This window comes from Mustela lutreola, chromosome 5 (assembly GCF_030435805.1).
Source record: "Mustela lutreola isolate mMusLut2 chromosome 5, mMusLut2.pri, whole genome shotgun sequence".
NCBI lineage: Eukaryota > Metazoa > Chordata > Mammalia > Carnivora > Mustelidae > Mustela > Mustela lutreola.
The window spans coordinates 47,529,927-47,556,132 of NC_081294.1; the positions used below are offsets into that span (position 1 = coordinate 47,529,927).

Consider the following 26,206-nt stretch of genomic DNA (forward strand, 5'->3'; position numbering starts at 1 on the left):
ATTTTCCATGATTCCCATTAAAAAAATGGGGTAGAGCATTTATCATGTTATATGCTGAATTGGATATATTCTTGTCAGGAGAGAATTTGTTTTGACTAGGTGTCAGAATTGAATCCTACTTAAAATTTTACATATCTGATGATTGAAAAAAAAAATTCACCTAGCTTCTGGCTTTTGTACTACCCATGTATTTCTGGTGCTGGCCCTTATAAAACACATTTACGTCATGTTGTGTACTTTGGTCCTGTACCTTCACGACAGTCAGCTTGGTGAGTTGACATCAAAGATGGAGGAAGAATTTCTGGAAGCATTCCTATGCTAGGAGGGCTAGATATAAGGTACCTCTACAAGGAAGTTTCTGCAAATAATACAAATTTTTTTTTCTTTTTTTTCTTTTTTTAAAGATTTTATTTATTTGACAGAAAGAGAGAAATCACAAGTAGGCAGAGAAGCAAGCAGAGAGGGAGAAGGAAGGAATCCGGCTCCCTGCAGAGCAGAGAGCCCGATGCGGGGCTCGATCCCAGGACCCTGGGATCATGACCTGAGCTGAAGGCAGAGACTTTAACTCACTGAGCCACCCAGGGACCCCTCATACAAACATTTACTACTATACCCAAACCATAGGAATCCCCAGTTTGCCTTAGCTGAAACTCCTAAATTAATGGAAATCCTCCAAAGACACCCAACAAAAAGGGGGTTTGAAAGGTACAAGGTCTTAACTAGTTGCAATTAAAACATCTTACTTTAAACAATTTTATAAAAATGGATGATACTGTTAATGCATTACTTTGGATGCCTCCCAGAGTCATGAAAGGGGCCTGGCCGTGAGCGGACCTTAACCTTCAGCTTCATTCCCTGGAGGGTTTTCTACTGGGGAGGATCAAAAAGAAACATAGAGTGGAGGTTATCTTTCTTCTTATGTTTTTATCATCTGAACATGTTTCAGTTTTGCCTTGAAAAATTAATGTACTCAGCATATCTAAATTTTCCTTTTCTATGTAGCATAATTAATAGACCTCTCCATTTCCTTACGTTTGGTTGGCATGGCTTCCTCTTGGCACCATTTGTACAAAAATTGCTCTCTCCCTTCCCTGTTCTTTCTTTTTTCCCTTCCCTTCTGAGTGGCACACGTGCATTTTTGTTTTATGTGGCTCATTAAAGTAGACAGTTGGTGTGGTGGAGACTCTAGAGTCCTGGCGACAGGCAGAACAGCTACTACACACGCACAGGGATCTGAGTTCTAATTCCCATTCAGCTTTTAATTTGTTGCCTGATGTGAAAGAGAACTACTTCCCCTTCCTGGCTCAATCACCTCAGCTAGTCAGTAAACATGGTGGGCAAAATCTGTGGTTCCTAGGAGTCCAAGTTCTCTTCCAAGCCCTCAGAAAGTTCTGCTTTTTTTTTTCTTTATTATATTCTAGAATTTGCTTCAAGCTTTTTGTCTGGAAATGGTCATACTATTAAAAAACAGATCAGGGGTGCCTGGGTGGCTCAGTGGGTTAAGCCACTGCCTTCGGCTCAGGTCATGCTCTCAGGGTCCTGGGATCGGGTCCTGCATCGGGCTCTCTGCTCAGCAGGGAACCTGCTTCCCTCTCTCTCTCTCTACCTGCCTCTCTGTCTACTTGTGATTTCTCTCTGTCAAATAAATTTAAAAAAACAACAACAAAAAAAACAGATCAAAGGCCTTTTTTTTTTTTTTTTTAAGAAGTAGTAGTCCCAAATACTTGGCATAACCTAAAGAAAATTTTCCTTTGACAATTCTAATTCCATTGTAGAGCTCAGAAATTGAATTTGTGTTTGTTAGAAGTTTATCTTAGAGCCTGATGCATAGTCAGGCTTCAAAGACATTGTTCTAGACCAGTGGTATGCGACCTTGCCTATACTTGAAGATTGCACGGGGCCCTTTAAAAATGCTGGTGCTTGGGTCCTACCTATGGGACTATTATTGAAATGACCTGAGCATGTAGGTTTTTAAAATCTCCATGGCTTTCTCTGATGTACATCCAGCATTGAGAAACCCTAATAGAGGTAATCACTGCATTCTGTCAATATCTAATATCTAATTTTTGCAAGAAAAAAATCAGATGTGATACCCATATTCCCAGTCTCTTGTAAGTATTGACTGAACATGTCATTTCCACTTTATAGCTAAATTAAGTAATTCCTGCACTGGTTGGGGCAAATGTCAAAGAAAAAGCAGCTGGTGTGGTGCCAATACCTCTAGCTTCTCTACCCCGTTTTGTGAGGAATTTCTCACTGGTCACCATTCCTATAAGAGTCCAATACTGTTCTTCTTGTCCTTGCCCTACCACAAACCCCATTTCCATGTGCAAGGGGGTCAGCTCTAGTCTTCAATCAGCACATTCATAAAATTAGTTGGTTGGCAATAAAAGACCTTGCAGATAAGATTTTAAGATTCTTTGCTCATTTCCTTAACTTACAGAATATATTTTAATGGAAAAGAAAGGCCTAATTTCCTGCAAAATTAGGAGACAATCTTATCCCTTCTAACTGATCTTGATGTGTACAAAAAAAAAAAAGTGATGACTTTATTGTGTTGCCATGTTGTTATAACAGAGCCCCAATCTACAAAATTCTGAGGAGCTGAGTTATGAAATGGAAGGTCTCGTGTAACTGGAAGTTCACTGCTTGCTTGGGAACCCAGTGCTTTGGGAGCCTAGCGTGAAAATGTGCAGTGATACTGAAAATGAATTCTCCCATGGTGTTTGGCTTAAACTTTTATACACCCCCAGACAGCAGAAGCTCTTACAGTAGACAGGAAATCATTCATTCGTTCCTCATTTATGCATTTGTTTTTTTCACTCATTCATGCTATACACATATATTTAAATAAATACTCATGTGTGGACCTGATTTTGGCACTAGAGTAGTGTCTAGAATAAGACAGATGTCCTACAGGACTTCACTGAGAATTTCCATTGACCATAAATAAAAATGTACTGGGTTTTTCAGTGGAATTCCATGGATGTCCAAAGGCCTTGGGTTCTTAAGGGGATTTTAGATTTTATGTGTACATTTTAATGATTATCTAAAAATTGTAAAGTAATCACATTCCAACCCATCTGAAAGATGACCTAGCAACCAAGGATGTGATGTTAGGAACCCACATTAAGTTTGTCACCATGGTCACTTTTGTACCACATAGGATGCACTTAATTGATATATTTTTTTTTAAAGATTTTATTTATTTACTTGACAGACAGAGATCACAAGTAGGCAGAGATGCAGGCAGAAAGGTGGGGGGAGGCAGGCTCCCTGCCAAGCAGAGAGCCTGACGCGGGGCTCCAGCCCAGGACTCTGGGATCATGACCTGAGCTGAAGGCAGAGGCTTTAACCACTGAGCCACCCAGGTACCCTTAATTGATATATTTTTTCAATATTTTTATTTATTTAAGAGAAAAAGTGAGTGGGAGGGAGGGAGGGAGAGGGAGAGAGAATCTCAAACAGACGCTATGCTGAGCCCAGAGCCCCATACAGGGCTCAGTCTCAGGACACTGTGATCAGGACCTGAGCCAAAACCAAGAGTCAGATGCTTAAATGACTGAGCCACCCAGGCGGCCCACAAATTTAATTGCTGTTGACTAAGACGAACATAAATAGAAGGAAGCTTCATTCTTAGGGAATGCAGTATGCTTACAAGAGGGCCAAATGAAGTAAAGATCTCTGAATAAAGGTTGGGCAGATATTTGCATGGAAAAAAAGCAGTCGGGGCTGTGTTGTCACGTGACACATGACAGAGTAGGGGTGATCTACTCTGAGGATGCTGTGCTAGAGCCCTGGGTACCGCATGATGCCACTTAGTTTCAGGAAATCATTATCCTTTGTGGGAATCCGTTACTGTCCATTTTGAATGGTACCCATTAGTAGCTTTGTTTGTATTTAATTTTAAAACTTGTTTGGCTTTTAGAGTTTTATGGAAGTGATAAATTTACTTTGATTTGTGTTGACACCTAATTAGTAGTGCTAGTATAAAGATCATTTTGTCAACAGCAGGGATTAGGGGAAGCTTCCTTACTTTAAGGGGGATTAGTCTATTACTTAATACTGACAAATATTTTTCTAACTTATCTCCCTGTACTATAATCATTGCGTAACGAGTTCATTCCTCCCATTAGCCTGTAAGCTCCTGGAAGGCATATTCACATCTTCCTTGACTTTGAGCCTCCTATATGTTTATTAATTAAATGAGTTGATTGAAAATAAGTAAGTTAGTTGATTGACCACAACTGGAATTGTGTAACCCCTCACATCAAAGTACTGAGGTTTCTGACAAGGGAGGCATTTAAGCATAGGCTATCACTTGAAGACTCCTGAGTCCAGTGAGGCTTACTCTGTGCCCATCAACATCCCTTTGAATTCTAGAGTAGGGGGAAGATGAAAATTGTTATGTTTTCCCCTGCCTTTCTGGCAGTACAGAATGATTGCATTTAAGATCATTTTACCCCCCAAATAAATGCCTGAAGAGCACTTATCATACTAGCACGATGCACTCCTGGCACTCATTTATTTTCTCAGACAAATTCCCAATTTTACCCTCAGGATTTGGGTAGGTGGTGGAGTGTCTCCCTCACAAAGAGGTTGGAATTCTAGGAGTTGTTTGGAAAATGGCTTCGTAGGGGTTCTGTTCCTCCCAGGGTGTGTGTGCCCGTGGATGTCTCAGTACACATTACGAGAGGTGGCTGCGTAAAGTGAAAGACTACAGCGTCCACAGGAGCCACTTTTGTCCAGAAGAAACAGATTTTTGGAGTTGTCAGGAGGGTGGAAACGTACAGACAGCAGCCCGCCATATCTCTTCATCAGCTGATTTTTTTTCTTTTCTTTTTTTTTTTTCTTCCCCTCTCAGCCGTTTAATGTGAGTGCCTCTCTCTCGCCTCGTTTATTTCAGATGCCTCAGGAACAGTACACACACCACCGGAGCACCATGCCCAGCTCCGAGGGGCCACAGGTATACAAGGTGGGCATTTATGGCTGGCGGAAAAGATGCCTGTATTTCTTCGTCCTGCTCCTGATGATTTTAATACTGGTGAACTTGGCCATGACCATCTGGATTCTCAAAGTCATGAACTTCACAATTGTAAGTAAAAACACACATTTCTACAGCCCTTCTCAGGGGAAGGGAAAGTGTGGAGCAAGAAGGAATGTGGAAAAGTGGTGGTAGTAGGATTCAAATATCTTGCAAGCCTGGCATTTGGTTAAAAACTATTTCTGTTCCGATTACATGGGGGGGTCTGCCTCTTTCTTATCTCTTTCCCTCAGTGGCTGGGAATCCAAGTTAGAGGCATTTCCCTCCTTTACAGTCTCTTGGATGCTTTCCCTCCATTTTGATAACTGTGATTCTGTATCCTGTAGTTTCCAAGCCTTTTGAGTAAATCATGCAGGAAGAAATATGGGCCAAATTCAAAGAACTAAGTTTTCCCAAATTTTGGGAGGGAGTATAAAAGGGTTTTTGAGGTAGAGGGGAGCGATATCTGAGCAGAATAAGGCTTTGTGGGTTATCTAAGAGTTGTAACTCCCTGTACATACCTGGTAGCTCACTGCTGTGGTTAATTAAGATTCTCCTTGGGTTTTAAAAGGCCAGTTTTCTTTGCCACTGCCTGAGTAGGATGGAAATGAGGAGGGGGTAGCTATGCTTCACTTTTAAAAAAATTTTTTTAAAGAATCTGTGCTTATGCTTCTTTGAAGAAATTCTTGTTATTGGTGGCTAGGGGCACTATGCATATTGAACATTTATTGTTAAAGTTCAAATGAAAAGAAAATTCTGGAAATATGATTTCTGGAGTTATTCTGAGTTTCCCACCCCCCATCCCTGGATTGCCTGGAGATTCTGGCAGTATAAGTACTTTTCACTTTGAGTGAATGCATAGTGGGTAGTAACCTGCTGCCCTGAGATGGCCTTCATTTCTTGTGATGTCAGAAGGAAACAATTAGGTTGCCAATAAAAATAATCCATTTGATAAAGAAATCTGACCATAATGCAATTAACAAGCAGGTTTTCATGTGAAAATCCCCAACAGGATAGTGGATTTTTGCCTTTTCTGGATTGTAAAGTTCATCTTTATCCTTAAGCCAATCTGCGTGGTTGTACTTCCCTGCCTTCGCAGAGGCGATGTCTTCCGCTTTGGCTCTTTCCTGCATCTTCCTGATGTTCCAGAGCTGCCTGATAAAACCTTTGATCCTCCTGTAGCCCCATTTATCTATTTCTTATTTTCTCTTCACCCTGGAGAATAATTTTTACCCGTGTTTCGCAGACAAACTTTGAGAAGACTTTATGGCTTTAAGATGTGTCTGGAGTCCATCTGGTACTAAATCCAAGGGACCGTAATTGCCCTCTGTTGATGTGCATGTTCTGGGATATTTTTATTTATTTATTATTTTTTAAAGATTTATTTATTTTAGAGGGAGTGTGCACGAGTGGGGGGAGGGGCCAAGGGACCAGGAGAGAGAGAAGCCTCAGGGAGACTCTCTGCTGAGCACAGAGCCCTATACTGGACTTGATCCCAGGACTCCCAAGACCTTGACCTGTAGCCAAAATCAAGAGCTGACCCCTTAACCAGTTAAGCCACCCAAGCACCTGTGATGTTCTTATTTTATGTGTCAAGAACTTTTAAGTGGAAAGCTTTTGTTCTACAGTATTAATTAAGAGAAAATTGAAGCTAGGGCAGTAGAATGGAGAATAAAAACATAAAAGACATTTAAAAGATGGTGTTGGTGTACCTCAACTAGGTTGTAGGAGATGAAGGATTGGAAGAAATTCTGGAGCATTCCCAGATTCTAGCTGGTGAGAGAATTGAGTGGTAGAGTCCAAAAAGCAAGGTAGAATTTATTACTTTCCCATTGGAGCTTAGCTGGAACTAATGCCCCCCCTATAGCTTTTTTTTTTTTTTTTTTTTACCTAGTCTGATGTGAAGTTAACTTCTAGAACCTGAAAGATTTGGGGGTGAGAGTGGTGGGGAATATGAGCTCAAATCTTGAAAATTGTGATACTGTACAACTATGGATTCTAGAGGGTGTTTTATCTGGCAAGCTTAATAGTGAGAGGTATATGTAAATGTATACTGAGTGACAATTCACTCTGATTGTATGTGAGCTTGGGGAGCAATATGACAGTAAGGTAATAATCTATTTGAAATAGGCTATTTCCTGTAGTTAACTGAATTGATTGCCAAAGTTGGGAGTTCTTAAAGCAGTACCAAACCAAGTACTTACTGAGGTGAGAATAATGCCATTATTAGCCATAATTGGTGCTTTATAATCGTAATGCATTTGAGCACATACAGCTGAAGTGTCAGAAAATTGATCTTTCCCTGCAAGTTAAAAGCATATTTTTCCATCAATCACAGTATAAAACATATTCTTTTAGAATTATAATTCTATTCCACAAATAGTAATTTACTGACAGTGAAGATCTTGAGAAAGAATGAAGTATTAACCAATTTTATATTGGAGTACGTTGGCTAAAACAGCAAGGAAATCAATGGGATAACAGTTAAGCATTTTATGCAGGAATTTTAAAATATTGTCAACAGAAAAGAGTGATTTTTTTAAACCTCTGGAATATTTAATGATTTGCAATTTAGGAAAGTTCACAGTATAATCAAGCCCTCTGAGTAATGATGAACCAAGAGAATGATGTCATAATGAAAGTACTTGGGAGGAGGACTTGGCAACTTATCCAAGATCGGATATCCAGCATTTTACGTTGTGGTCAGGCTTGTGTTCTGTGCCATCCCCAAGGGTATATGCTGGAAGAGCCCTTCCATTAGAGCAATCTGGAAAAATATCCCCATCCAGTTTTCTTGGTCCCAGAGGTAAATCAGAAGACAAATGATTTTGCTCTCCTATGCTCCTCACTGAATGTTCTTGCGTTTGTTACAAGGCAGGAGAGCAAGAGGACACTTCAGTTCTCAATTTTCCCATACATGGAGGAGTGTGTGGTTTCTCTGTACTGCGAACCCTCGTAATTCAAACTATCCTGGTTAATCACACACTGTGCTGTACAAGGGGACTACTATTTACTGAGTTTTGTCTGTTAGTTTATTCTATTAGTTACAGTGCTTGACCCTTAAAATATCTCTCATTGAATTTTCACTTCGGTGGGAGTAGGAAAAAACACGTAGGTATTGTCTCCATTTTAATAAAAAACCAATGTTCAAAGAAGTTAAGTGATGTGCTGAAGCATACACAGGTAAAAGATAAAAGAGGCAAATAAAATAAATAAGCAAAATAAATAAAATAGGTAGTGTTTGACTTCAAAAGTAAATAAAAGAGGTAGTGTTTGTTTCAAAACCCAACCCTTTCCACCACACTGTACTCCTTCCCCTAATTGCTGTAATTATCCAGCACTTCAATAAAGCCATCCAGCTGCCACAAGTCTCACTGTCTTTGTGGCCCACCATCTCTCCACTGATCACACATGTCCTTTCTGTCTGAAATAGCCGTTGACAATTTCCGTGTCGAGTAATTTCCCGATAGTTATGAATGTTCAGTCCTCATGTCACTTCTGTTTGCACCGTACTTGTTACCCCTCTCCCTCCACGGTCTCAGCCTTCTGTCTTATCCCTTTGTTGTGTTCATGTAAACATTGAACATAAACTTCATAATAATTTATATGTCATGGGGTGACATGGAGACTCAGTGAGTTCATGTGTGTTGAGCATTTATGGCAGCCTCTGACCCACAGGAAGTCTTGATGTTGGCGACAGGAAGTCATGAGAGACCCAGCACCAACCGTAGCGTGGTGGTTACCCTTAACCAGAATCTGGAGATGGATGCTTTAGACATAGATCTGGCTTCTGCTGCTTATTTTGTCAAGTCCCTCAGCGCCTCCATGCTGTGGTTCCCCGGGAGTAATAGCAGGACCTGTCTATCATAGGGTTGTTGTGAAGAGTACACCAGGGGATGAGTATAAACTATTTAGAATGGAGCTCAGCACCTAATAATAGGTAAGTTATGTTAGTGTTTGCTATCATCATCCCCATCATAACTTTTCAAAAGTTTGTTATGTGCCTGGCACTAAGCTGCTACCATTTATATTATTACTGAATCCTTATGCAAGTAGGTAAAATTATGGTATCAACTGGACAAGGATGGGGAGAAGCTCAATAACTTGATTTGTGATCGCATAGCTTTAGGCAGAGTAAAGGTTTGAATCCAAGCAGTCTGGCTCTGGAACCTGGTCTCTTAGCCATCGTGATATATTGTGGGACTAGCACGGGAAGGCAGGGGGTGGGGTGCTGGCTGGCTTTGTCAGTGGAGTGTGCGACTCTTGATCTCAAGATTGTGAGTTCAAGCCCCATGTTCAGTGTAGAGCTTACTTTAAAAAAAAAAAAAAAAAGAAAGAAAGAAAGAAAGAAAAAGAAAAGAAAAAAAATCCGAGCATGAATATCAGGGAAATGGATGCCTACCTGGCCATGAACTACATCACCTTTTTTCTTGGAGACTCAGGATAGAAATGAACACATTAAACTAGGTATCCTTAAGACTATAAGGTAACTTCCTGTTGGCACACTATGATTTTATATTTGGGGCTTTGCCTTGACCATGTGTGATCTCACTCCATAGAGGCGGCTGCTGCTGCCAACACATTCTAGCAACCCAGTCCAAATAATGTGGCCTCAAAGTTCTCCCCACATAACTCCATTTTGATCATCTGCAATATCATTTAGCACAAGTGGTTTTTGAGTGATAAGATTTAAAAGGCTTGGGAATTATCAATAGATGTTGTGATCTCTTAGCACAGTGGAATATGAAGTCATTCACTATTAGACAAGAGAGAAGCTTGGGAGTTCCCCTCATCAGACCCCCTCGTTTTGCAGATGATGAGCTCAGATTGGGTAGTGAGGTTGCCTGATCCAGCTGTGTTGCCGTAACCATGCCAGGAACTTCTCAGGAGCAGGGCTCATGCCCTATTTATCTTTGTGTCCCTAACCCAGTGCCAATATACAGTAGGCTCCCAATATGCGCTTGTCAATTAAAAATTACCTTTGTGAAGATCACATTCATGAGATACTGAATGCCCAGTACCCAGTCAATGCAGGTCACATGATAAGTCTTCCATAAATTATAGTGTTCTATATACCTCACTTAATAGATAACTTCGGTTCCTTTTTCCATTCATTAAAATTATAAAAGTCAAACCATTTCTCTGTGGTTACACAAGAAATGGACTTCTATTTGTTTAATAAAAACCTTAATAATTTCCCCCTATAGTCCTCATAAAAACCCTGTGAGGTAGGCACCACCATTGCCCTTATTTTACAGGTAGGGAAGTGGAAGCTCCAAGAACTGTGGTAACTTGCCCAAGGTCATGCCGTCAGTGAGTGATGAAGCCGGGATTGGGTCACAGGGAGTCTGGCTCTAGAGCCCATGCTTTTAATCAGTACACTATGCTGCCCATTTTCCAAGTGCTATTTTTCATGAAGACAAATTGAATTTGTTCAGTGCAATGTCTAAAACATGATTTATTTACCCTAAAGGAAGATAAAGATCCACTGAGGGTCAGAGGAAGGCATTCTAATACTTGTAAATTGGACACATTGTAAAACAGTAAAAGCCAGAGAGAACGGACAGTGTGTTCCATAACTCAGAACACTGACATTCATCTGTTTGGAGAAGGCTCAAGGAGCTTCGACCCAGTCAAACTGACTCAAGTGGAGGGGAGTGAGGATACACGTGCCCTGGGAAGGGGAGAGGAGTCTCACCGGCATGTGGGAGCCCATCACAGCGAAGGGACCGAGGGCACTGGCAGAAACCGAGGCTGCTGTGGGGAGGTCCGCCCTCTGGTTGCCCAGGACCGCGTGGCATCATGCCCTGCGACATTCGCTTCTGTTTGCAGGCTGGGTTCTTTCTGCTTTTGTTGTTCCTTCAACTAACCCCCTGTGTTAATTCAGGTTTTCTGCTTCTTCGCCACTTTAACATGTATTTATCTGTCCTTGACCTTCTGTTTATAATGAACTTTCTCTCTTGCTCCCCCTCTACCTGCCCCCATCTCTTATTGTTCCCCAAGTGACATCCCAGAGAAGGAACTGCATTGGCCTGGATGTTGCACATCACGCAGTAACCTGTTTGCATACCTAGAGGCTGAGGAAGACGCCCCATCTTCAGCTGTAAGCTGTAGGACAAAGCCACGGTCCTCAGAGTCCCGCTCTTTGAGCAGCCCGGCCAGGTCTTCCCTCCCATTAGGTCAGAAATACACTTGAAAATCGTATCTACATTTGATCTATAAACACTGTCTTTTTAAAGCTGTTTCAATTTCTTCTCATTTATTCTTGAAGCCTTTCCAGATTAACCCGATGGACTCCCTCTTCTCTGTTCTGCTGTACCTGCTGTCAGGCAGGGGCAGGGTGAGGCGGGGAGGACATTCAATACTGCATTTATTTATTTTCCTGGCCCTCTCCCTTGCTAGGCTGTAAGCTCCGGAGACAGGAACCTTAAACTATTTCATATTTGAATCCACAAGTTTAAACACCTTACCTAGCACGTAGTATTTAGAATGTTTATTGAATAAATGAATGGGAAAGAAAAATCATGAATAGCCCGTCACTTTAAATTAAAATGTGTAAAGATGGGTTAATAGAGCTTTATATAGCCCTTAAAATGAACTATTAGTTCATTTATTAAGGTAGACAGATCATAAATGAGATGAGTACTGGAATTTGATTATGAAAAGGTATTTTTAATACAGATACTCCCTTCTGTGTATCAACTACTTGCTACATTTTAATTACATGAAAAGAGAAGGGCAATAATGGAGCGTCAAACAGAATTGAAATAGGAGGTGTCATCCTAGTTAATATACAGATTTGCTCAGCAAATGAAAGGAGATGATATTATTGGCTTTAGTCAGACTTTTCATTTAACACTGTTAATATATTGTGTGTGTGAGAAGCATTCACTTCAGCTTCTAGACTGAGAACATCACGCTGTGACCCTCAGTGCTTTGACTCTTGTCACTTTCTATCCATTAGCTCAAGTTCTTCAACCTGAAAAACTGTGAAGATGTTATTTTTTTTAAGGCGGGATGAAAGTTGTAATGCAGAAAAAAACAAAAGACAGAAGTTCATTCTGTTCCATGATCCGCACTGGGATGTGGCTCTGCAAGGTCCTGTTTGCTTAGAAGCCTACTGGGTTTTGTACCTTTATAAGAATGAGAATCTTCAAGGATGATTTTAATCACTGTAACCGCTGCAAAATGCTGTGAACCAAGCTTGTTACAAATGGATATAATTTATCGGCCATATTTGCTTCAATTCAGTCTGTATTTCTTAAGCACACTATTTGTGCAAGACACCATGCTTGTTTAGACAGTGGAGATTATAATAGGAAAATCCTTTATTTTAATAGATCAGAATATACTAGAAAGTAAAAAGAAAAAAAAAAAAAGCTTGTGTGTGATATTAATCCATTCCCAAAATGACAAATATTTTAAGGGAGCATCAAAAAGGAATCCGCTAAAGCTAAAAGGGACTGGAAGATTTCTTGAGTCTTAAAGGATCGGTAAGGCCTTTTTGAGTCATGTTTATAGTAGGGAAAGCACCATGATTGTAGCCTGGTTGAGGTGTGTTCAGCTTGGTTGGAAAGCCCCAGACACTAGGGTTCTGATATTGAGAACTCAGGCCCCTGCAGAGAAAAGATGGGGTGGGCAAGGAGAAGCGTGGAAGCCGACACCGAGAAAGTCCAATCGAACGCAAATCATAGACACACTTGAGAGGTCAGACTGAGAAACTTGAGTTCTAATTATTAACAAATGACTAGTGCAGTGTTAGCCTAGTATATGGATAATATCCATGATTTTTGCCACTTGTTACTGTTTTCATATACTCAAAATTCCTTTTTAATGATTGTAGAATTGAGAACAAAAAGAAATGTCAGCAGGCTCCCTGGAAATATTTTTCTCTTCATAACATCACACATAGCTGCTCACACGTGGAATCTGAGATCTTATAGGCCATAGGGCTGTTCTTCAGTTCTGTTACTCAGAACTCTAAATGACTCTCAAAATCAGAAGTTCTGACGAGATCTTGGAGCTCTGTTCGCTCGCACTGAGACATGAAGCAATTGTAGGAGAGAAGTTCTGAATCCCAAGAGGGCATGTTACCACAGAGAGCTTGCAGATCCATCCTTCCACAGCAGGCAGGGGTTGTTCCGACTGTGGGGCGGGGAGCAGGGGAGAAGCCACAGTAAATATGAGGAGGTTTCAGGTCATTTGAGTTGCCTGAGCATCATTAGTTAGGGTTTCTAAGCTTGGAGTGGCTTTGTAAATACATTATCTAGAAGTGCACTAATATGAAATTAAAGTGAAATAATATTAAAAATTCAGTTCCTCGGGGCACCTGGGTGGCTCAGTGGTTAAAGCCTCTGCCTTCAGCTCAGGTCATGATCCCAGGGTCCTGGGATCGAGCCCTGCATCGGGCTCTCTGCTCAGCGGGGAGCCTGCTTCCCCCTCTCTCTCTGCCTGCCTCTCTGCCTACTTGTGATTTCTGTCTGTCAAGAAAAATAAATAAAATCTTTATTTAAAAAAAAAAAATTCAGGGACGCCTGGGTGGCTCAGTTGGTTAAGCGGCTGCCTTCGGCTCAGGTCATGATCCCAGCGTCCTGGGATCGAGTCCCACATCGGGCTCCTTGCTCCGCAGGGAGCCTGCTTCTCTCTCTGACTCTTCCTTCCACTCTGTCTGCCTGTGCTTGCTCTCATTCACTCTCTCTCTGACAAATAAATAAAATCTTTAAAAAAAAAAATTCAGTTCCTCATTCACACGAGCTACCTCATAGATAGTCAACAGCTGCTCTCCTCAGGAGACCACATAGAAAACATCTCCATCACAGCAGGGAGTTCTCTGTTATAAACATGACCAGAACCTGCTAACCTACCTTTTGGTGTGTACACTCAGACCTTGAACAAAAAAGTTTTTCACTTCTCTCCATACATTCATTATTGTGTTTTCTTTCTATGTCCTAGACAATTTTTAGGACCTGGGACCATGGGATTAAGGTAGAAAACCAAAAAGCAAACACAACTCCATTTATCAGGAGGATGAGAAGAAAATTTCTCATAATCTCATGAACAGGTGGCCCCAAATATCTGGTTATAATGGCTTGTTCCTTTTCCATACACCCATTCTCTGTCCCCTCTCTTCCTTTCAATACTCCTCACAGGAAGGTAGTGTGACAGTGATAGGTTTTTCATCTTGCCTGTAAGAAGCAAGGTGGTCCTTTTCTGGGCACACAGCTCTATTAAGGGCGGAGGGTCAGGGACCATTTCTAAGCCTTAATCTTCTCAATCTGTAAAGAAAAAAAAAAAAGTAGTTTGGACCGGATGAAATACAAGGTCATCCCTCCAGAGCTTAAGTAGTTCCTCTAATTACTGGATCCTCCCATATTCCTTGACTCAGAATGAGAGAGATTGAATCATTTTTTTTTCCTCTAGAAGTGTGTGTGTGTGTGTGTGTGTGTGTGTGTTCACACTGTATTTAGATAAAAATCCAAGATGCTAAGTGCCAGGAAATATATCTCATATGCTGTTTAAAAATGTTAAAACCTTAATCTGTTCAATTATTTAGTGAGTAATTGGTCTCATTATCTATTATTATCCAACAAAGTACCCCAAAACCTAATGGCTTGATGTAACAGCAGTAATTAATTTTGTTCAGGAATCTCTAGTTTGGGTGAGACTCAGTGGGAAAGGGTTCTCTCTGCTCTCTGATGTTGAGCCCCTAAAGTTGGGAAGACTCGGACTAGGGTTGGCTCAACAGGTAAGTCTGGAATCATCTAAAGACATGTTTACTTACATATATGGGCACATCTTGAAAATGGGACTTCAGCAAGCCAGGTAGTCTATATGTGGTCTGCCATGTCAGCTAATTGGGCCTCTTTTCCACATGGCAGCTGGGTTCCGGAATGTGTGTTTCCCTTACACATGGTGGGAGTGCATAATCCTGCTCCAACCTAGACTCGGGAGTCAGGCAACATCACTTCTTATTTAGTCTGGTGAAGGCAGACACAAAATCCTTCTAGATCAAGGAACGGGGCACATGGACTCTACCTCTACGTGAGGGACTTGAAGGTTCTAGAAAAGCATGTAGGATGGGAGATTGTAATGGGTTGAATAGTGGCTCCCCAAAACATATGTCCTTGGCTTAATCCCTGGAACCAGTGAATGTCACCGTATTTGGCCTGATCTAAAATAAGGATCTCAATATGAGGAGATCATCCTGGATTACCGAGTCAGGCCCTAAATCCAGTGATCAGTGTCGGAATAAGAGTCAGGAGGAGTAAGAGTTGATGGAGAGAAGACAGCAGGCAGTGCGGCTGGCTGCAGAAGCAGAGAGACGGCTGCTGCCAGCACAAGGGATGTCAGGTAGATTCTGGAAGATGAAAAAGTCAAAGAAAGGACTCTCCTCTAGAGCATCTGGAAGGAAGGGCATCCCTCCTGACAGCCTGATTTCAGACTTCAAGCTTCCAGAACTGTGAGAGAATAATTTTTTTAAACCATCAGTTTTATGGTAATTTGCTATGACAGTCATAGGAAACCAGACCAGAGATGGCCTTGGGACCCTCTTTGGGAAGTAGTCTGCCACAGCCCTATCAACACCACCTGCTAAGAGCCATGCGAACCCTGCACAATGTATGGAGCACAGTGGGAAGTGCTTGCTGTGTTAGCTCTTTCCTTTCTCACCAGGACCCTTTGAGGAGGTGCTGGGAGAGACAAAGCGCGGACTGCCTGCTTAACCTGCCTGACTCCCTCAGCCGCTAAGTGGCAGGGCCAGTGTACAGATCCTGGTGTGTCTAACTTCAAAGTTTGGGCTTTCAGCTTTCTTTAGAGATGTTTACTGTCAAAAAAAAAAAAAAAATACATTTCGTTAGCTAGTAATATATTTAGTTGTATCGTGTCCAATGGCCATGGTGGTTAGTGTGTGTCGTAAGAGTAAGGAGGAATGGGCACTTTGAAACCGCACTTCAGTGGGGGAGGTTGGGTGGCTCAGTCTGCTAAATGGCCGACTCATGATTTTGGCTCAGGTTGTGATTTCGGGCTTGTGAGATCAAACCCCATCTTAGGCTCCAGGCTGAATGTGGAGTCTGCTTAAGATTCTCTCTCTCTCCCTGACCACCACCCCCACTTGCTTTCTCCCTCTCTCTCTCTCTCAAAAAAACAAACAGACCAAAACCTACTTCAGTACTGGATCAGCCATTGACCACTCAAGCAATTTTATCCTCACAAGTATTTTAAAGAGTCAGACTAACTACATAACTGGTTCTTGTGTTCTAAGAATCCTGGTTTGTTTGCGTTTTGAGTTACTTTTTTGCCTTCACTAAGCCACATGTAAATAATCTAACCACTGTTGCTTTGATAAATTAGGAGTTAAAGACTAGAAATGAATTCCTTGGTAGGAACATAGCCCTTCTATTTCACAGAGAAACCTTCTGGCTGGAATGCTGATGTAAAGAAAATTATGCGTTTTGACCAGACTTTAATTATCATCCAAATTAATTAAATGGAGGAGTCTTTAGCATCTCTTAAAATTTACTTTTCTAATAGTAGGTACTCTGTTTATTGCTTTTTAAATTTTTAAAACTTTATTTATTTTTAAAAATTTATTATTTATTTGAGAAAGAGACAGACTGAGAGCACAAGGATAGGGAGCACCAGGGTAGAGTGACTCTTTGCTGAGCAGGGAGCCTGATGCAGGACTGAATCTTAGGGCCCCAGGAATATGATATGAGCTGAAGGCAGATGCTTAAGTGATTGAGACACCCAGGCATTCCATAATGCATTTTTTTAAAAGATTTTATTTATTTATTTATTTATTTATTTATTTATTTATTTAACAGGGGGAGAGAGAGACAGAGAGAGAGATCACAAGTAGGCAGAGAGGCAGGCAGAGAGAGGGGGAAGCAGGCTCCCTGCTGAGCAGAGAGCCCGATGCAGGGCTCGATCCCAGCACCCTGAGATCATGACCTGAGCCAAAGGCAGAGGCCCGACCCACTGAGCCACCCAGGTGCCCTCCATATTACATTTTTTAAAAGATTTATTTTATTTATTTATTTTATATATAGAGAAAACATGCATGAGAGGTGGGGAGGAGGCAGGGGCAGAGCCCAATGTGGGGCTTGATCCCAGGTCCTGAACCAAAGTCCAGGGTCAAATGCTTAAACTACTGAGCACCCAGGTGCTTCTTTGTGTTTACTGTTAAAGAAGGAGTAGAATTTGGGAGCAGTGGTGTAAGCCCTTTTTAGTGTAAAATATGTGAGTAAAATATATAGCCATTTAGCAAGTCCTTGCTATGACCAGACATTGTGAAGGCCTCTGGTGTGTGATTGCCTTCTCAAAAAACTAACAGTGGAAAGATCTATGGAATTGTTATCTTTACCATGTTGGCGTAATCATCATTTTATTTCAACAGGCATTTTTAGGTACCTGTTATACTCCAAAGGACACAATAAAAGTCTATCCCCGTAGCATCCTTACTCTTATAAAAATTCTTCACACCTTTGGAAGCCTGTTCACACCTATTGTGTTATGTGATTCTTTACAAATGGGAGAGACATAGCAGGGATCATTTAATTTTACCCTTTTTGACTGAAGGGACTGCGGAGGCTCAGATCTGTGTAAGGTCTCATGTCTAGTAAGTGGTGTAGTCAACCTCCCAACTTGAGAATACATGAAAATAAGAATGGACAATGAGCTGTAGAACTCAACCACAGTTGCCTTTTCCGGTTTGAGGCAAGTCATGCAGCCATTGTTTATGGGATATATGGAAAAAGACTCAGCACATTCCTGTTCCTTAGCTGGCCATTAAATTTGGGCCAGGGAGTTTGGGCCATTAATGCATGAGACTGTGACCAGCCACGTTAAGTAAGCATGCTTTCTCTCTCTGGCAAATCTCTTAATTCCAAGGTAAAAGGGGGGAAGTGTGTCCCTAAAGCCTGAGGATAGAGGAAAGTGATCATTTGGGTCACTTAGTCATTCAGTGGGTTAAACCGGCTTTCTGACGTACATAGCTGGTTGCTGTCTCGGAAATGAATGCTTTACAGTTCACATAAGGAATTTCAGATTTTCTCCATTGAAACCTGCATTACAGTTTGGCAAGGAGGGTTTCACGAGAGCGGGGATAATTTGTGTTTGTTTATTCTCTGGTGGAGAGCCTTGTGCTTCTGACTTTTGTGGTTTTCTTTGAAAAAAATAGTTTCCTGGACCCAATTAGGTGAATAGCTCCTGTTTGAAATCATCAGCTCTTCAAATCTGTTATTTAGTTACTATCTGGTTATAGCCTAATGAATGAATAACAGTCATGTACTCAACACATGTTTAATGATCTCTTCCTGTTGACTGAGCACCATATCAGGCGCTGGAGGTATGGCAATGAACAAAAGCAAATGCCGTTCCTTCCTGAAGGAGCTGGCTGTCTTGTGGGGGAGGCAAGTAGTGAGCACGTGATCAAACAGATCAAGATGTAAGAATACCATTGTGATGAGTGGATGGGGTAAGAATCTATGAAGGGGGAATTTGGCATAAGCAAAGAGGGGACTTTCAAGACGAGGTGATTGCACAGATGCCAAAGGTAAAAGTGAACAAAGGCAGGCAAAGGAAAAAGAGATGTTGGCAATCTCTTGGTTTACTTGCTTTATTTAAGGGCCATCTGGCTTCATCATGGCTGAATTAGGGACCTCACCTATGAAAGTGAGTATAGACTGTGATTCCCCTAACTTAATACAAATAACTTCTGCATTTAAAAAAAGGAAGCTTGTTTACAATAGGGCTTTGCTTTCTTCATTGGCACAAAACAGTATTTGACCCCTCACAGGTGCATTGACTGCAAAACTGCCAAGTGGAAGATTGTTGTTAGTAGGATGGCATTTTTGAGATTATTGTTCTTATTTGTGCCAGGCATGGTACTGAACTTAATTTCCCCTTTTACCAGATGAGAAAGTTGAGGCTTCAAAGTGAGGTCAAGTCACTTTCTCATGGTTGCAGTAAGCAACAGACCTGGAACACAAAGCCAGTATGAACCCAGAACTCCTGATAACTGTGCCATACATTCTCCTGTGATACCCTGTTCACTGAAAGATCCGTGGTCTTTGTTCCTCAGAGCCTTTAGTCTCCATGCTTGGACCATTCCAATAATGTCACAAAGAGTCAGCAGCAGGGTACATGAAGAATGCTGATGGTCTATAATAGCCCAAAGATGAACTGATTTCTAGAACCCTCTTAATGTCTGCCCATTATGATGAATACTTATTACTCTCAACTAGTGGAATGCCTCCCACACAGTTTATTGAGAAATTGTCTTCTCTGTTTTCTAATGGACTTTATTGATTCTTTTCTCTCATATTGGACAAATCACTTATTGAACTCAGAGGGGTTAGGCGGCCTCACACCCAGGAGACTTAATTATTTTGGAACAAATCCTCTCACTCCAGACTGTCCAGCTTCTTGACTCATTGTCCAGAGTTGTTCTGAAGCCACGGTGCCCACCAATGCTTTAGAAAGATCCTGTTGTGTGAAAAATACAGTGTTAGAGGCAGTGTGGTTAATGGGTTTAGAGAAGTCAAACTCAGGTTGGAACCTCAGCTCTGTTACTGATGAGCCAGGAGATACTAGCAAAGTAGCTTAACTTCTCTGAGCCTTGATTTACTCATTTATAGTAATGGGATTCCTAATACTGGCTTTGCAGAGTTCTGATGAAGATTTAAACAGAAGGTACAGCTGTGTCGACATCAGTAAATGCTTGCGATTATTAATGTCAACTTGACCACTTGCAGAATTGCCTTGCAAAGAGAAGATGTGGTTGCTAAAATTTAGCAGAGAGTCATAGGCTCACTTTTAAAGGAATGACTGATGGCATCTTAAAAGCACGTGCAACTTGGCTGTGGCTGAAAAATCATCATTGCTGTAAGAGTTACAGTCATGCAATATTTTATATGTCCATGTTATTGCTGATTCAACTTAGAACTGCCTGAAACACAAGAAACTATAACCTTTCTAATGAATGAGACAGCCTGTAAAGGAGCAAGCTACTAAGTAAACAAAGTAATTGTGTATCATGAGTTGTTCCCTGAACGAAATAGAGATGCAACATCGTGCCGGAGACCCAGGTGAGCATATGTCTCTGTGAAGAGGCAGATTTTAGTAGAAGCCTGAAGTATGGGATTGCGGTAGCTGGGGACGAGGCTGAGGGAGGTTGCAGGAGGAGCGAGAGGGAAGAGCAAAGGCCCTGATGAGAAAAGGCACTGCCTAGACAGTGTCAGTGTGGTGGCAAGAAGGAGATGTCATTCAGTCATCACTGTTGGAAGGCAAGCTCTGTGTAGGAGACAGAAGGGATAATACATGTGACACTTAGGTCCCTGTTCTGCACTATGTCATTCATGAGAGGCCAACTGACCTTCAGTGACTCATCAGTGTTTGGTATGATGTGATGCTTATGTAAAGCGGCTCAAAAGTCCCACCCTCTTGGAAGCCCTGTGGCTTTCACTGGTCTGTTCAAAGCCAATACCCATGTCTGTCAAGGAAGATCAATTGTCCAAATGCCCTAGAAATCATGATGATGGCGTGATGGCTGCTGACCTCGTAGCTAATCTTGGAGATGGTGCCATTGCAGAAAAATAATTCAATAATGGACACACTGGGGGATGATAAGTGAATATATACTACGTCTGTTTTTTCTGAGTCCATAGCAGCCATAAAGTATTGTAAATGGACTCTACTCTCTAATCAGGGAATTACAGCAATCTATTAATTGCTATTTTTGATTATTTGCATTTAATTAAGGAGTACTCTTGAGAGAATGGAGGACAACATAACCTCAAAATATGGCTTTGCATCTTGGTAATTGACTATAATTTCTGTTTTTACAGCTTTTCTAAATTGTTTATTTCTCCAGATGTTTCCTAAAACTATGATTTTACCTCTTTCCTTTCAATGGGTGAGCAGTGGTTTCCCATAAAAGCTTATATGGTTTAGTTTTCTGAACTAAATTAAAGCTTAATTAGCCAAAAATCCATATCTGTGATGTGTTTATACAATTTATGAAAGCATAATTAATTACAGTTAATTGCATAAGTAGCTTTTCCGTGCAAACAATAACCTTTTCTCTGCTGACCTCTAAAAGTCAGATTTCAGGTTGTCTATGTTTTAAACTGCATCCCCCCCCCGCCGCCATGTAATACTTAATCAGTTTGCATAATTCTCAAAGTATTACTTTTTTCTTTGATTTATGGCTTTTATCATGGAAGTCAGTGATTACCTCTACAACCCATGTTTCATGTTTTGAAAATGCAATGAAAAAAAGTGCTAGAATAGCGTTGCTTTTGTTTTGAGGAAAGCCAAAAAGAAAAATTAGACATATGATTTTGATATGTTCTCCAAAGCCCACTACCTCTCATAAAGTTACCGAGGCTTTTTTAGTCTATTTGAATGACAGTTCAAATTACATTGATCAGCTAACTGTCAAAAAGAATAGCTATTATTTTTTAAATCTCCTGATATTTCCAGGATTTGTCTTCCTGAGAAGAATGATAACTTCACCATACACTGTGCCGGATTCTCTTGCTGCAGAAGCTATTCCGTATTTAATCCTAAGGAACTATTCTCTGAAAACAAGCCTTCTCACTTGATTGGCAATTAAACTTTCTTATTGGTTCCCTTATCATTCCCCTAATAAGTCTTGCATATAAATTGAGGGTGGTAAATTTTTCCCTTTATTCTCTCTTCCTTGTTCATTTTCTGGAAGGGGTGGGTGCTGTTTTTCGAGCTCTTTCTGAAGACCCGAGGGCTTCTTTCCCAGGAGCTTCAGGCAAAACTCATCATCTGTCTTACTGGCCTGAATGGTGTCATGTGCTTATCTCTGGACCAGTGACTGTGGCCATGGGGCGTGATTATGATCACTGGCTTGGGCCTGAGTCACAAGTCTGGGAGCTAGTATCCCAGTTGTATAGGCTGTGCAGAGAGGTATGGGAGCAAAAAGAAAATTAGGGTCATACCAAGTAAAGGGATGGAGATTAGTGCGAAGGCAATCACAGGTGCATCTCACAAAACCGAACGTATTGTATTTTAATGAAATTGTAACAGTAGAAGCCTGAGGAACCTCTTGACTTTAGAGTGACTTTTGCTTCAAGATGGTCAGTGTATGTGCATTTTGAATGTGAAAAGTGTTCTTCCTTGCTAGATCTCTCTAAGGTTCATTAACAACCAGTTATTATAGAACCAATTCAAAAGGAACATGTTTTCAGTGCCTATCTTATTATTAGCTTCAGGGCTACATTTTTTTAAATGCATAATGAAATCCATGGAATATTTAGAAAGAATGTGGCACTTTGAAAAATTGGCTTTGGGGGCTGTGCATGGCTTATAGGGGGAAGGAAAAGTGTCTGGCAACTGCATGAATTGAAAAACCTTTGGTCCGTCTCTAGGCTGCAGTTAGTCATAAGTAGTTGAGGAAAAAAAAAAAAAAGAGAGAGAGAGAGAGAAATCCAGTTCGTGACTTTCAGAGGATCTACAGAGGCTCAGTACCCTTTTTAATCTTGTACACAGACTATAGGAAGGTCATTTTCCCCTATGTGTATGAAGTCAGCCTCCCTACCTTTATGGGGTTTTTGCTCATTTCAGAGAATAAGAAATGGGAACTGGCTATTGTTAGTGACAGGACAGTGCTTCAAGAATAATGAGCGTCACTCCTCCTTTCCCTAAGGACTGGGAAAGCAAAGGTACACACAGACATGGTAGCTTTTTTTAAATAGCTATCATTATCATTTTCTCTCCAGAACTCTGTAGAGTCTCGTCATTATTAAAGTCAGGGTACTTGAGTTATGGTCTGGGTTTTGTCACAAGCTCTGGGACCTTGGGCACACACTCCTTGTCCCCTCTGGGCATCATGGTACATGTTGATAAAATGGAGAGTTTCAAAGGCATTCAGAACCAAGTTACATCTCAGATGGCTTTTATCTTTAAAGTTGTAAACATCTGGAATGGGGAGATGTAAAACAGGGCCTCTTGGATTAAAAATGGCATCTTACTTAGACTCTCTTAACCATCTACTAAACTGTAGATGATAGAACAGAGAATGAGGAATCACTCCATCACGAGAAGCCAGGAATGGTAATCGGTCTTTTACCAACCTCTTGGAGGGATCGTTGGGAACTTTTAAGGTTTATAAAACTGCATTTAAAGGACACAGTTAAAGGTACTTCCCTGTCAGGCCATTGTAAGGACAGAATTCCTCCCTTCTCCAGATAGGATGTGCTTTTCCTTTGGACCCATATCTGTGCCCATACTGGCACATACACATGCTTATTTAATATATGCACATATATACAAATGTGCACAAAGAATACACATAGGTGCACATCAAATAGATATACGTATATGTACACCAACTAGTGAGTGGCTATAATCCCAAAATAACAACAGCCAGAAATAGGATAGAGCCAAGACATCAGTGTTTTGGGAGGTGCAGTTTCCAGGTACAAAGCCCCTTAAGCAGGAGAAGGTACAGGGGATGCGAATAGGCATGTCAGCCGGACAATGTCCTTCATGAATTGCGTGTTCAGAGTTGTGAGAGATGAGCACCTTCGCAACCCCTGGGGGCACAGCTGAGCAGCCCTGTGAGAAGGGCATTTCAGTCGGTGCCCATGGGGATGGTGTGTGTCTACACCGCGTCTACACCGCTCTTTCCTCTTGGAGTCAGTAGCGGCAATCCAGAGTCTGTGATGAAAATGAAAGAATAAGGATCAGAAGCATCATTTTGAACATGTGGCGAAAAAACACACTTCTAAAAATGATCTACTTTACAAACCAGAGGAAAGGTTTAGAAAACTGAGGGGCGGGAAGTGGTGGAACAGGGAAAGGTCATTGTGATTTCTCCTCAGCAGAGGAATGGAAATCCATAAAGACAGGTCAGGCAGACAAAAAGCTCCGAGAATTGAAGGAAATGACATAGGAAACGTTGAAGGGAACTGAAAGGGCAGTAACAGAATTAAAACCCAGTTCAGAATCACTGCAGAATTCATACTGAGAAAAAGTAAATCGGCTAAGTGAAGAATAAAATTGAAGTGCTTTCCTGGAAATGAATAAGGAAGCAAAGTGATAAAGCAGAAGAAAATTAAGATGATTACTATGGTGGACAGAGACCGAGTTACAGGAATTTCTCCGAATTCTTATAGAGATTCCTGAGGAAAAGAGCAGAATGGAGACTATCACTTCAAAGCCACAATCGAAGAACATTTTTCTGAGCTGGATTTACTGAATGATTTCATTGAGAACCATATAAAACAAGTGGAAAGACAACCACACTCAACGACACCCAGGCAAAATATATGTTTCCAGTGTAAAAACAGAACAATCTTGTAAAAGAACCAAAGTGACGCTGATCAAAGAATTCTCCTTAAGAGGACAGCAGCAAAGAATGGAGTTGAAAAATTAATCCCATGAATGTTATAGTCAGAGAAGCTGTCTTTTGATGAGAAAATGAAGACCCATTCTCATGTGTTGTAAGCCTCACAAGACCTCCCTCCCCTCCCTGTTTGCTCCTGCCAAGTGAAAATGAACCCCAATGAGAGAGACTATGACATAAAAAATGGCTGCCGGGAGAACTTTGGAAGCACTTACATATGAAAGATCTCTACACACTTGCTGAAAATTATAAAATGCAATTCTAAACAGATAAGAAGAGATGCAGTCTGTTACATAGTCTCCGAACCAATATTTTTTGCATGTTCACGTATGCCATGAAGCTACATTAACCAATAATTAGAACGCATCTTTTATATTAATCTGAATGTGCTGTGCCTTAAAAAAGAGGCAAAGACCAAAAAAGAGGCAAACTGGGGATGTAGGGACAGGGACAGGAACATGTCAATTTAGGCAAAATTCTGTGTATTATATACAAGCAAAAACAAAAAAACAAAAAAAACCCTACCATTTCTGGTTTTACTTTGATAGTAAATAAAAACTAAATTGAGCAAAAGAATGTTAAAAAAAAAAAGAAAGAAAATGTTAGGGTGCCTGGGTGGGTCAATTGTTGAGCGGTCAACTCGATCTCATCTCAGGTCGTGATCTCAGGGCCGTAGGATTGAGCCTCACGTGGAGCTCTGGGCTCAGTGAGGAATTTCCTTGAGATTCTCTGCTTCTCCCTCTGCTCCTTCCCCCACTCGTGTTCTCCCTCTCCCTCTCTCTCAAATAAGTGGATAAGATCTTTAAAAAAAAAAGAAAGAAAGGAAAGAAAGAAAGAAAGGAAAACCTTAACAGTGTATTTCTTCTACACCTGAGGTCAGGGGAGGAAGAAATTATAACTAAGAAGCAAGGCACAGCACTCAATCCACAATCCAGCATGAAGGGTATTCAGATTAATATAAAAGACGCGTTCTAATTATTGGTTAACGTAGCTTCATGGCATACGTGAACATGCAAAAAATATCACTTAGTCTTCGATCTTTGACAGGGACATTTAGACATTCCCCCACCACTCCCTCATACAAAATGGTAGGTTCCCACTGCGTTGTGGGAACTGCAACCAAGCAGGGATGTGGGGGCAGCCATGCCCTGGGCAGAGCCACTCTGGCAATGGGGTCTGGTGGCTTCCACTTGGCTACGGTTGCTGTGGTACACTAAACTATTTCTGGTGGTTCCGTGTCCGCTTGGTGCCACAGTGTGAACATTGTGCCAGGGACACATAGCGTGACTTACCTAAGTCTGACCTTCAGAAATGCTGGGGAATCTCTACCTATAGGGCAGAACCAGTGTCTGCAGTCCTTCGACACTTTAAACGCTCCCCCGCCCTTAAATGTGGGGTTTCCCAAGAAGCCCTAAGACCTGTTCCGGCGTTTACTGGTGAGAAGCTGGGGCTTCTCTTCAATGTCTTCAGCATGTGGAGTCTGTACTGTAAGCTTTAGCACATACTTAAATTTATTACTTTTTATCTTAAGGTTTGAAGTGTCTCTTCCAGGGAGAAGCTCTATACTAAAAAGCATAGAGATATACTAAATATTTTAGATATACAAAAAGCATAGAGGCTAGAGGACTAGCCTCTTTGTTACAGTATATTTCTCACTTTTTTCAGGGCCTTTGTAACTTCAATTTTTTTTTTTTAAAGATTTTATTTATTTGACAGAGATCACAAGTAGGCAGAGAGGCAGGCAGAGAGAAAGAGAGGGAAGCAGGCTCCCCGCTGAGCAGAGAGCCCGATGCGGGCCTCGATCC

The 26,206-nt window shown here is 41.2% G+C and overlaps 1 protein-coding gene across 3 annotated transcripts in view; it reads left to right on the plus strand.

Moving 5' to 3' along the window:
- Positions 1–26,206, plus strand: part of SGCD (sarcoglycan delta) — a 576,749-nt gene that overhangs the window by 194,058 nt on the left and 356,485 nt on the right. For all 3 annotated transcript variants that reach the window (XM_059174137.1, XM_059174136.1, XM_059174135.1), the window contains exon 2: positions 4,907–5,095. In XM_059174137.1, coding sequence (XP_059030120.1) covers positions 4,907–5,095 — 189 coding nt within the window. The remainder of the gene's footprint in view (positions 1–4,906; positions 5,096–26,206) is intronic.